Source organism: Solea senegalensis, unplaced genomic scaffold (genome assembly GCF_019176455.1).
Source record: "Solea senegalensis isolate Sse05_10M unplaced genomic scaffold, IFAPA_SoseM_1 scf7180000013460, whole genome shotgun sequence".
In the NCBI taxonomy this organism is placed as follows: Eukaryota; Metazoa; Chordata; class Actinopteri; order Pleuronectiformes; family Soleidae; genus Solea; species Solea senegalensis.
Genome location: NW_025320827.1, coordinates 56 through 11751, shown reverse-complemented (window position 1 = coordinate 11751; position 11696 = coordinate 56). Strand labels below are relative to the sequence as shown.

General features: G+C 42.7%; 1 protein-coding gene across 2 annotated transcripts; it reads left to right on the top strand.

The window, feature by feature from the left end:
• The first annotated feature begins 306 nt into the window (after window positions 1–306).
• Window positions 307–11381, top strand: snap91b (synaptosome associated protein 91b). 2 transcript variants are annotated; one of them, XM_044015456.1, is made up of 16 exons: window positions 309–865; window positions 994–1279; window positions 5740–5882; window positions 6241–6316; window positions 6866–6968; window positions 7145–7238; window positions 7348–7459; window positions 8261–8367; window positions 8471–8512; window positions 8960–9033; window positions 9252–9257; window positions 9775–9787; window positions 9875–10011; window positions 10106–10179; window positions 10288–10302; window positions 10878–11378. In XM_044015456.1, exons 2-16 carry the CDS (start codon window positions 1150–1152, stop codon window positions 11051–11053), a joined length of 1302 nt encoding a protein of 433 aa, XP_043871391.1. In that variant the 5' UTR covers window positions 309–865; window positions 994–1149; the 3' UTR covers window positions 11054–11378. The 2 variants fall into 2 exon arrangements, with proteins under 2 accessions (XP_043871392.1, XP_043871391.1); XM_044015457.1 differs by lacking the exon at window positions 9252–9257 and having other exon boundaries at window positions 307–865; window positions 10878–11381.
• The last annotated feature ends 315 nt before the right edge of the window (window positions 11382–11696 follow it).

Here is an 11696-nt window from a genome sequence, read left to right as displayed (position 1 = left end):
AAATTAAAATACAAAAAGGTAATGTTTTATTAGATTGTGAATGAAAAATACACCCCCATATACAGCTAGTGTGGTGCCACTATAGTGCACTTTGTGAGCTGTGAATATGCGTCCCAGCTGATCATGAAATCACTTTGACGTAAAGAGATCTGCTCCTCCCGTGCGTGCAAACCTGTGCGACCCATAGTCCCCGAGCAAGCGCCACTAACTCCACCCCACCCCAACCCAACCCCCCCTTCTCAGGTCGACTCCCCTTTAAGAGTCGTGGGATGCAGCGTGTGTCATCCAACCCTGTCCAAGAAGAAGCCGCTGGGGGAGGAGACTGACATGGTCGTATAGATAGGACAAATACACTATCGACAGGAGGGGGTGGGCGGAAGCAGAAAAAGGAAATTCCCTTCTGTCTTTTCCTTTCCTCTTCCTCAGCATCTTGCGCTGCGCAGTGTTTGCGACACCACCTGGGAGCTGTGCGCATTTTCTCGCTGTCTGAGGCGACCAGAGAGCGAATAAACACTGCTGCCTGCAAACCGAGGAATAACCATTGCGGCTAATTTTTAATTCTTTTTTTATATATATAAAAAAGAAGAAAATAAATGCACTAATGTGGAAGCAAAGGCAAAACTGATGCCCGCTCCAAACAGGATATTTGACCAGGCTACATTCCGTTATTATACTGAAACACATTTTCACCGCTCTGCAGCATTTTTTCATTGGTCTGTTTCAGAAATAATTGCTGCGGGCTGAGCAAACAGCTTTCATCGCCAGTTGCCTGTTACATAACCGGGTGGCTTTAGCTGTCCAAGGTGCTGAACTGACCGCTCCGAACCTATAACGGAACAAGCCGGGGGGGAATTCTCAACCTCGCGTAAGTCTACTCGTCACCGCACATATTATCACGCGCGATTTCATGTGAAGATTACACTTATAGAAGCATTTGAGCTGAGCGTGTGTATGTGTGTGTGTGTGTGCGTGTGTGTTTTTACGCCCACACAGAAGGTCACAGGCCTATATCAGTCTGGGGAGGAGAAAAGCACGAGCTCCGGTCACAGAACCACCGGGACACCGTTGGGTTTTATTCAAGTCTTTTACATCGTATCGTGGTCGAGAGACACCCCGTTTTCCTGAGCTGGTCGATTCGGCAGAGAGAAAATGTCGGGGCAGACGCTCACGGATCGCATTGCCGCTGCGCAATACCAGCTAACGGGATCAGATATGGCCCGCGCTGTCTGTAAAGCCACCACTCATGAGGTGATGCCGCCTAAGAAGAAGCACCTGGACTGTAAGTGCTGCCATTCCTCTCTGACTGTATAATGGACCAGCAGGGCCACATACACCGTGTATGCATGCACACACTCATACACTCCTCACACAGGGCAGGGCCACATGCCATCACAAGCGTAAGAGCTATTATTATCAGTCACTTGTTAATTCCCATTGTTAAATGGGTGCGGTGCCATAATGAATTCATTCAACCATTGTGATGACCCCACTGTGTGTCTGCCTCCAGTAAAGAGGATGGAGACTTCCGAGAGATTGAGGGTGGAAGACAGATGGGTATAGGGAGATAAGGTCATATTTTAAGATATGACTGATAAGACATGACATCTAGGCGTAACAGAATACAGAAGTCCTGCAAATCTGGATAAGCAGTGTTGTAAATTAAATTCTTAAAATAAAACCTTTGTTTGAAAATCAAATATTTACACTGAGATGCTGCCTCACTGACAAACTAACAGCTTAATGTATGTTTAAAGGTCCAGTGTGTGTGTGTGTGTGTGTGTGTGTGTCTGTGTGTGAGGGGGGGCATGTATGTTATTGTTTAAGGGTTATTGTTTAAGGGTCATATAATTGTTTTATTGTGTTTGTAGCATTAAAATAAGACTTTTATATGTACCTTAGGCAAGGGTCTTGCTTTACTGAGGCCACCATCTTGTGCTGCCATGTTTCTACAGTAGCATGAACGGTCAAACCAGCCAGAGCACATGAAAAACTTGATCTATGAAAAACAATGAAGAACATCTGGTGTGTGAAAGGCACAGAGCAGAGGAGTCCCCCATTGTTACAATGTGCAGCCTCACCATTAGATGTCACCGGGTTTTACACACTGGACCTTTAATTCTGTATATATAGGCCAGTGGGCTGATGGATCGTGTAATCACAGCTGATAAATGTATCAAACCTCACAGCTTTATTGACACCACTACACATGACAGCAGGTTCAACCTTATGACAAGTCACGATTAATCACTGTCATTTAGCACAGATATTGAGTCAGTCCAAAGCCGTGGCATGGCACTATGGTGTAAGGCAGTCTAGCAGCTTCCGTGTTGTCTGTGTCTGTCTGGCTTTGGTCACTGGGCAGGTCTGGTGCTGCATCTTGGGCTGGGACCTTATATCTTGTGATCCGCTCCCCTGCTGAATAATTTAATAATCAGCCAAAGACGGTCCTGCATTATTTACGCAGCCAAAGGTGACAATGCTAATGCCAAAATGCGCCTTGCGACCATCGTGTCGTCTTTTCGTGCCGTTCTCTGTCTGTGGACGTCTTCAAACAAAATTTGCACTGTTGTGGAGCTACTGCAGAACTGTCATGACCCAGAATAGATCACTTGTCACCACAGACAGTGCTGACATGTAAAAAAAAAAAATCTTGTGTGACTTCTTTTGTGATTTCTGAGCCAGTCCAAAATGATAGGTTGTAGAAAAATCTATTAAGACAATGTCTTCCTTAAGGTTTTAGTTTTAGTTAGTCTATGCTGTATCCATTTCTAGGGCAGTTCAACAAGCTCCCTCTATGTAGGCCACTGTGCTTCCCGTCAATGAGGAAATTCCTATCCTCAAAAAAAGAATTGCAAAACATGACACAATTATAAATTGTGTACATTCTGATATAAATTGGGCTGGATTTAATAACAAATTAATAAACTGTAGGCTATGTAACTACAATAATCACTGAAATTCACAAGGAAAGAGCACCCTCATGATAAGACACCTTAGATACAACCTGTTGTATTTATCCCTTTATCAAAGTGACACACAGTCTCTAACCCTTGGGGTAAATGGGGTGATTGTGCGTGTGTGTGTGTTGTGGCAGTGCATTGCAGTTGCCATGTCAACAGATTGAGAGTTTCAGGCGACTGCAGTGTAATAAAAGAGAGGGATTCTGAAAAGGAAGAGGACAGCCCTGTCATCTCTAGAGTGCAGAGACAATCAATATAGTTATTTAACCAAACAAAAACAAAGTGTTTTTAGCTGGCTATATGGACAGAATACCATTACTGTTTGCCTGTACAGGGAAAATCATAAATATGTTATACAAGAATGTTCCCATATCATTTTATCTCGGCTTTGGTGCCTTTTCTTGTAAAATGAGGCCCACAGTGTTATCACAGGAAATGGATCCCATGAGATTTCTCATTATCTTTAATGGATATCATATTCAAGTATGTGTAGTTGTGTATATCTAATGAAAAGAGTAGCTATTGGCGGGCTTGTGTTACAAATTTCAAGCCAAAAATGTGGTCCACATAGGGTCAGGTAAAAATCGGGGGTCTACAGTTTGTTAAATTCATCTTTGCGATAAGTACATTGGATGAATTAACGGCTGCAGCTAAAGTTACACAAAAATATACACAACAAGACCTCATAGTACATTCTTAGGCCTCTGCTGTGGGTCATGGATTACGATAAGAGTCTTTATTTAGCACAGCCAATCCTCATTAGACACAAACACATACGCATATGCATCACATATGCACTATTATCACAGCTACATTATTAGCATTATAGGGGTGGCGTACATGACAGCAACAATAAGAGGAGCCAGTCAACCAAATGGTTGATGTCAGTGCAGTCATCGTGCATTTGTCCTCAATCACAATAAGCAACAGGCGTCAACAGGGCCGCAGCTGTGGGCCTATTATTATCACGGTCAATCTGTACATAAATAGAAAAAAAATAGATTGTAAAGAGATCGCTTCATTAAATAAATAACATCCAAACTGTTAAAAACATGTTGCCATGCATTCAGTTGTTTCATTTGATTTTACTCACAATGCCTCAGATTCATTTTATTCAAAGAAATACTGGTTACAGAATGCATACAGTAATGTTTCTGTGACACAGGTGGTGAAAAAACAGGGTGATAATTATGTAGTGTGTGTGTGTGTGTGTGTGTGTGCTGCAGGCAGCCTGGGCATTGAGCTGCCCACCACACACAGACTACAACTAGTGATTAGTAATAATCTGTTTACAACCCCCCCACCCCCCAAACCACCCTAACCCTCCCAGCTGGCTGCCATTTTATGACCTTGAACATTCTCACAGGTTAAAACTGTCATCTCACCCTCATTTCTTACACATTCATGTCAACATAACTGGTTCTGAGCAGCAGGCTCTGTGTCTGTTCTTTCTCTCTGTCTGTCTGTCTGTCTGTCTGTCTGTCCCTCTCTCTCTTTCTTTCTTCCTGCCATCCCTTGGTGTATTATGAAGCTGATTACAGATCAGTATCTACCTGCCCGAGACAAGACAAGGCCTTTTCAATATGATGGCCTTCTTCATATTCCATTATTGGAGGTGTCTGCCAATAATTGCTGCATTTCTCCCTGAATACACTCAGACGTGTCCTTGTTAAGCATCATCATCAGTGATGCAGCTTCAGGAACACAAAGGAAACTTAAATCTCTGGGCAATTCCTCAATTAAATGTACACACTGTACATCACAACTTTCCTAAATGTTACTAGTATGGACTCAGAACTGCTTTCTTCTGGCGATTGAATGAGCGGCAATACATAATTCTACACCTTCAAATGTGTTTTTATGGCCTGTCATGAAAGAAACATGTCGTTGTTTCACAGAGCCTTTTTGAGGGGGTTCAGATTAAGGATCTTGCCGGTATGGCCTGTATACTACTGCACTTTACTATTTATTTTATTTTATTTTATCATGTCTCTCTTTTAACTCTCCTTAACTACTTCCTTTTAGCGTTTATCTTCTGTTATGAGTTTTAATCTGAAATAGTTTTTGTCTCTGTTACTGTTTGCTATCTCATCCAGGACTCCCTGGAAGAAGAGATCTTGTATCTCAAAGGGACCTTCCTGGCTAAATAAAATAAAGATAAAACTGCCGGTTCCATTGACAGTGTATCTGTACAGTCATTTTTTTGAAAACTGTGACTGTGTCTGCACTGGCAACCAGGAAGATGATGACAGAGCACTATTCTCTGTGAACTGTCAGCGTGTGCTAGCATATGTGTGTGTGTGTGTGTGTGTGCACCAAAAATCATTATCTATGCCACGGAGGTTATGTTTTTGGCAGCTTTTTTTTGTTTGTTTGTTTGAGAGAAGCAGGACTCCGAAAGTTAGGAACATATTTGAAAGAGATTTTCTTGGGGTGACGGCTATGCCCCTAAGAAGAAATGATTAGATTTTGGTGAGGATCTGGATTCTGGACATTGATGGGAACGATGCTTTTGACTGTATTGACGTTGAGTGGCCTTGGCAGAGGTTTGTGTTCTCTGAGTGCTCTTTCTAATTTTGTGTCTGCAGCTTTCACATGGCTTGATATCCTAATGGGCGTCCAGAGCAGAGCATTTAGCTCTCACACTTCATCAAAGTTTAATCACAGCTTGGGAAATTATGCACACACTGGTCTGAGGATAAACTAACCATTACTGTCTGTTCGACACGTCCCTAACCAACACACCGCTAATCTGTCTTTGTGACTGTGCACTTTGCAGACCTGGTGTCGGCCACCAATACCACCAACGTGAACATTCCTCAGATGGCTGACACACTATTCGAGCGATCCACCAACGCCAGCTGGGTGGTCGTCTTCAAGGCCCTTGTCACCAGTCATCACATGTGTGTCCACGGCAACGAGGTCAGCAAGTGGGAGAAAGGGCGAATACGTCAAGAGCAAACGCGGTTAAAGTCGGACTATTCCATTTGAATCCAGCTATATTAGACAGTTAATTATGGAGTTCATTTGTATAATGAATTGGGTTAGCAGTAAACTGAGGTCAGGGCTGGAATTAGTCCTCTGAGTGCTGTGGTAAAGGTTGATGCTGTGCTGTCACATATGCTCTTTCACCGCAATGTCCAGCGTCAGATTGATGCTGTATTATATTATATGATGTAAGGAGCAAAACAACCTTTTAACAAGCTCAGCTTAATGTCTTCCCTCCACTGTTTAATAGGTATAAGACTTGACTGCGTTTTCTGTCCCTTTTTTTCCTCAGAGGTTCATTCAGTATTTGGCTTCCAGGACCTCCTTGTTCAACCTCAGCAATTTTATCGACAAAACTGGCTCTCACGGTAAGAACGTCCACTTTGCGTCTGGTCATTTGGTGTGTTTATTCGTCTCTCTCTCTCTGTCTCTGTGCGTGTGTACAAATAATATGTGCATAGATCATCTGTTCTCCAGATGAGATTAATGGCACGGTGGCTCAGCTTTCTCATTAGCTGGCAACGCACACAGAAACAGGAAGAGATACGCACAAAAAGAGCCATCTGGAATATAACGGGAATGACACAAATTACTGGAGGGACACACACACACACACACTGTGCACACTCTCATATATAGACATCCATCCATCCATCTTCTACCGGTGGGGTACACGTCACAGGGCCACATATAGAGACAATAGAACAACCATCCACTCTCACACTCACAGCTGCGGTCATTTTCGAGTGTCCAATTTGCCTAATACCCATATTGCATGTTTTTGGACCGTGGGAGGAAACCCACGCACACACAGGGACAACATGCACACTAGTATAGAGACATGTTTTCAATTAAAATCTAAACGAATAAGGAATGAGTTCAATCTGTCTCTTTGATACATTTTCTTCTCCATTTAGGCTATGACATGTCCACGTTCATCAGACGGTACGGACGATACTTGAATGAGAAAGCGTTCGCCTACCGCCAGATGGCTTTTGACTTCACCAGAGTCAAGAAGGGGTATGTGAACCTGTCTGCGGTCAAAGACTTCACTGACGTCTGAACGAGAACCTGTCATTCACCATTTCATCTGTTCTGGGACACAGTCATCTATCATTTATTGTGCGTTGTACCCCATGGCTGTTCTTGTCTGTGTGGAATATCTAGTCATTTTTTTCTCTGTCGTGTTGCGTCAGTGCTGAGGGCGTGATGAGGACCATGACCACTGAGAAGCTGTTGAAAGGCATGCCTGTTCTGCAGACTCAGATTGACACACTCCTGGAGTTTGACGTGAGTCTGATTTTCTATTTCTAGTTCCTACTTTTATTTGTTACTCACAAGACCAGGGTTTTTTTTTTAGGGGTCTGAAAGCATTGCTCTTTGTCCTTTTTCCTCTCAGGTTCATCCCAAGGAGCTGAACAATGGGATCATCAATGCTGCATTCTTGCTTCTCTTCAAGGACCTGGTCAAACTGTTTGCGTCCTACAATGATGGCATCATCAATTTATTAGGTCAGTAGACATTTTTTTTAAACCTTTATTTAACCCTCTTATGACTATCGTGATATTCAGGCTGCCTGGATTTATTTTGGATTTTATGCCTGTAGAATTGTAAAAAAATACTCCTTTTACTTTCGATGTCTGGCAGTTATTCAACTGTTTTGAACTGAATTACGGTACTGAGAAGCTGACGTCACAAACGTGTGACGCGCTGGTGAATCTTGTCTGTGATTGGACAGTCGTTCTGCAGAAGTCCTGAGTTCTAGCGTAATGACAAGTATATGGGCGCAAAGCTCTATTTCTCTGCTTTCCAGTATCCATCCATCTCCTACCGCTTCATCCTCCACTTCGTCGTGGGGGGGGCTGCGGCAATCTGAGCTGACATGTCGCAAACAACAGATACAATTAACACTTGCACACTGACAACACAACGATTTCACCAGAGCTTTTAAGGTGAAGTTCAGATTGTAATTTGTTCCAGGTATTAGTTGCCAAAAACCTAAATGCTTTCTTGCCCAGTTCAGATCGTACTTTGGGGAGGAGAACTTCCAGCGCACCCATAGATCAGAGATCGTGACTTCCATGTTTCCTTGTTAAAAGACAAGACAAATAGGAAGTGAGGTGATATCCACAATGGTTTTTGTAAATAAACACATACCAGTGACTGAGACGTCCAACACATCTCCATCTTATTAACAGCCAAAAAGGTTGTTTCCCACAAAAAGAAAAGCATGTCCGTCCCTAGATATTAAAAAGTAGATACCAACTCAATTTGTTGACCATTTCTTGTTGTCTATTGTGTTCCTTACATAGAGAAATACTTCAAGATGAAGAAGAGTGACTGTAAAGAGGCGTTGGAGATCTACAAGAGGTTTCTGACTCGGGTGACAAAGATTGGGGAATTCATGAAGCTGGCCGAGGTAATAGCGCCTTCATTATTACATCCATCATGATATGTGTGTGGAATAAAAAACCCAAAACAGTATGGTAATCCTGAGTTGTAACTCTTTTTACACTCAACAGACAGTTGGAGTTGACAAAAATGACATTCCTGATATCAACTACGTGAGTAAACGCACATCATATCAGGGCATTTGTTCTCAATGAACACCTCACACACACACACACAACACACTGAAGCAGCCGCGTCTCAACTACCACCATCTCCTCAATCTAGTGTCTCCACCCGGGTGTAGTGGTGGATCTAGCAGACTCAGATGATGAAGACTGTGCTTTTAAACCGCAGGAAGAACTGGTAACCACAGAAACTTTGGGGTGCCCTGGCTGAGAGCGTGTGTGTGTGTTTGCGAAATGCAGTGGCAGCGTGTTGTTCCTGATTTTATTCGACAAAAACATGAAACACAAAAAAATCTCTCTGTGCACATGCATGTGGGTATTGCAGTGCGATCTTACGATCTTTCATCCCTTTTCATCTGCGAGTAGAAATGTGCGCGTGCTCTCAGAAGGAAAAAGGGGCAATTTATTAAATGCGGTTTTTGATTTTTGTTTCAGGCTCCCAGCAGTATTTTGGAGTCTCTGGAAACACACATGAATGGTCTGGAGGATACAAAGGGAGGAAAGAAGGGGTAAGAGAGTGTTCAACAAAGTTTGTTTTCATTTCAGTTGCTCTCACCATTATACCCAGATAACAGCAGAGATAAACTAGGCGAACACTGAGGGAACTCATCGTTTTACATAATGAAGAGAAATGTTGAAAAGAGGCCTGGACAGGTGATATTTCTATCATTTCCGTTAACACTTCCTCTCTTTTATTCCCCCTTTATGTTCATTTTGGAATCACCAGTGAAGGGTGAGCATATACATTGTGTGTGTGTGTTTTGTTTTTTAGTTTACTTAGCAAAGTGTGCAGACGTATTTAGCGCCATCTCCTCCACTGAGGTCGACTGACATTGGTTTGCATGTGAAAGGTGTTGTTTTTATGATGCACCGCTGTGACTGAAGCTCCAGGTTCACTTGTGGTGTGATCACATGTTTGAATGCTGTAAGAGACTGAAGTCACCACATGTGCACTGTCACACCCTGACATGCCATGTGAGCCGGCATATGAAGTGTTTTGTCCCAAAGTCGGATTCAGTTAAAAATGACCTTAGTATTATTTATTAGTTATTATTAGTATTATTAACAATGACGTCTTCTTCTGATGATGGTGTATTCGTTGGATATGGAAATATACGACTTTGGAATTGAACCTTTCATATGATCACATCTGTGTTTCATATCAGTTGGATTTCTTAAGACTTTTAGCAAACAGATCCATCAAAGACAATCCAACACATCCTGTTCTTCTCCTCCCTCCAATCTTTCAGGTCACCAACAAAGGTAAGAAACACATTTTGACATGATTTTTCCTCAGGGTTTTCCAGTCTGATAAACCACTGACTCGGGGCTTCACTGTCTCTCTTACAGGGATCTCCGACAAACAACGTATCTCCAACATCGACTCCAGCCAAATCTTCAAACGCTGTCCCTGCACTGCAGCCTCCTCCTGGGGAGAGTGCTGGTGCTGCTGCCGCCCCCTCTTCTGCTCCTGAGCCAGCCGAAGAGTGAGGGACATTTTTCAAGTGCCCCTCTTTGTGCGCTGTCATCGTGCTATGATACACAATGTCAAGCCTAAGATCTTTCTGCCTAATTCTCCAGCTCCCTGTTGGATCTGGATCCTCTGTCCTCCTCGGGCCCTTCAGCACCATCAGCTGCCCCCACATCTTGGGGCGGTAAGTCTCCCTCTTTCATGTCAAAGCAGCTCCATTTGCATTTAACTAATCAACACAAGTTGAATAAAATATGTGTCCTCCCTGTCCTCTCGTTTTCTGCTTCCACAGACCTTCTTGGATCGGGTGAGTGTCACTCTTATCAACACTTCATTCTGCAACTTCCAGTATAGACCAGACTAGCCTTAAATGAACTTACTGATTTCACTTTCTGTAATCTGTAATTGAGGCGACCTCAAAACACTAATGTTCTAATCCAGACTGACCTTAACAGCTAGACTTAAATGTACTAGTCATGTGACATGGCTACCTCCCTGTTTGTCTCCTGAAGTTGTTCTCTGTAGGCTGAGTAGTGTCTTTGTTTCTCTCTGCCCTCCTTCTCCTCCCTCCACATACCTCATTGTCTGTTCTTGGTTTTCAACGGGGGCTATTTTTGTTGGTTGCTTCTTTTTTTCTTTTTCTTTTTTCCCATTTGTTAATTATTATTGGATGGTGTTGGATGATTATTAATTTGGTTAAAATTTGCTTTTTCTAAATGATCTTAACTGGGTTTGATTTGACCTTTGACCTTTGTTTTGGCTTAATTTCTCTCTATCTGAATGGTGACCCGACGTTTTTTTTTTTTTTCCGTTGATTTATTTGGGATTCATTTTGGTGACTTTCTTTGGGGGATTTTTGAACGCCCCCGCTGGTACTCGCAGAAATGGGCGACTCCTTGCTATCTGAACCCACCCTCACAGCAGAGCCCGCCCCCTCCTCTGCAGCAGCGACACCCACTCCTGCAGCGGCAGAACCCGGGGTCTCTCTAGCTCCTCCCACTAGCACAGCAGCTGCCACCTCCCCTGGTGCCGCCAATATGGATCTGTTGGGAGGTTAGTGAGCTTCCAGAAAATTCTCTATGAAAGAATCACTCTGGGAAGCTCAACCCTAAAACCATCATACGATACGATAACACATGCATGTCCAGACACGGATAGTATGTAGACAGAACTTTGCTGGTTCATCACTGATATTGTTTATATCCTTTAAGCAACGTTACCTCATCAGAAACAGGGCGCTCTTATCAATCAGTACATCAATACATCAGACTGAAATTAATAGTTTTTTAAGTTAATACAAAACAGTTAATATAATTGAGTAGAAATTCAACTTCACTCATGATTTAATTTGGTTCTGTATTAATTACAGTAATTATTGGTTAAAAAAAAAACGACCTGCTTTTTCCCCAATAACAGTTTATTTTTTTATATTGTCACTTTTCATTTTCTTTCTTTTTTTTACAGCCACAATGTCCTTTTTCAAATAACTTCATACAGCTGCCAAAATGAGGCAGTTAGCTTCCGTTGCCAGAGCAACAACAAAGCCAAAGTAATTGTGGACCAAAAAGCAGGCTGCACGCTTCCTACCATGTTGGCTAACAAGATAGTAGTGGGCATATCGATTATGAGTCAGCATCAAAGAGAATGCTGAATCATGTTTTAGCATGTAGCTCATGTTTTCTTCCTTTCACTTAAAAGGGC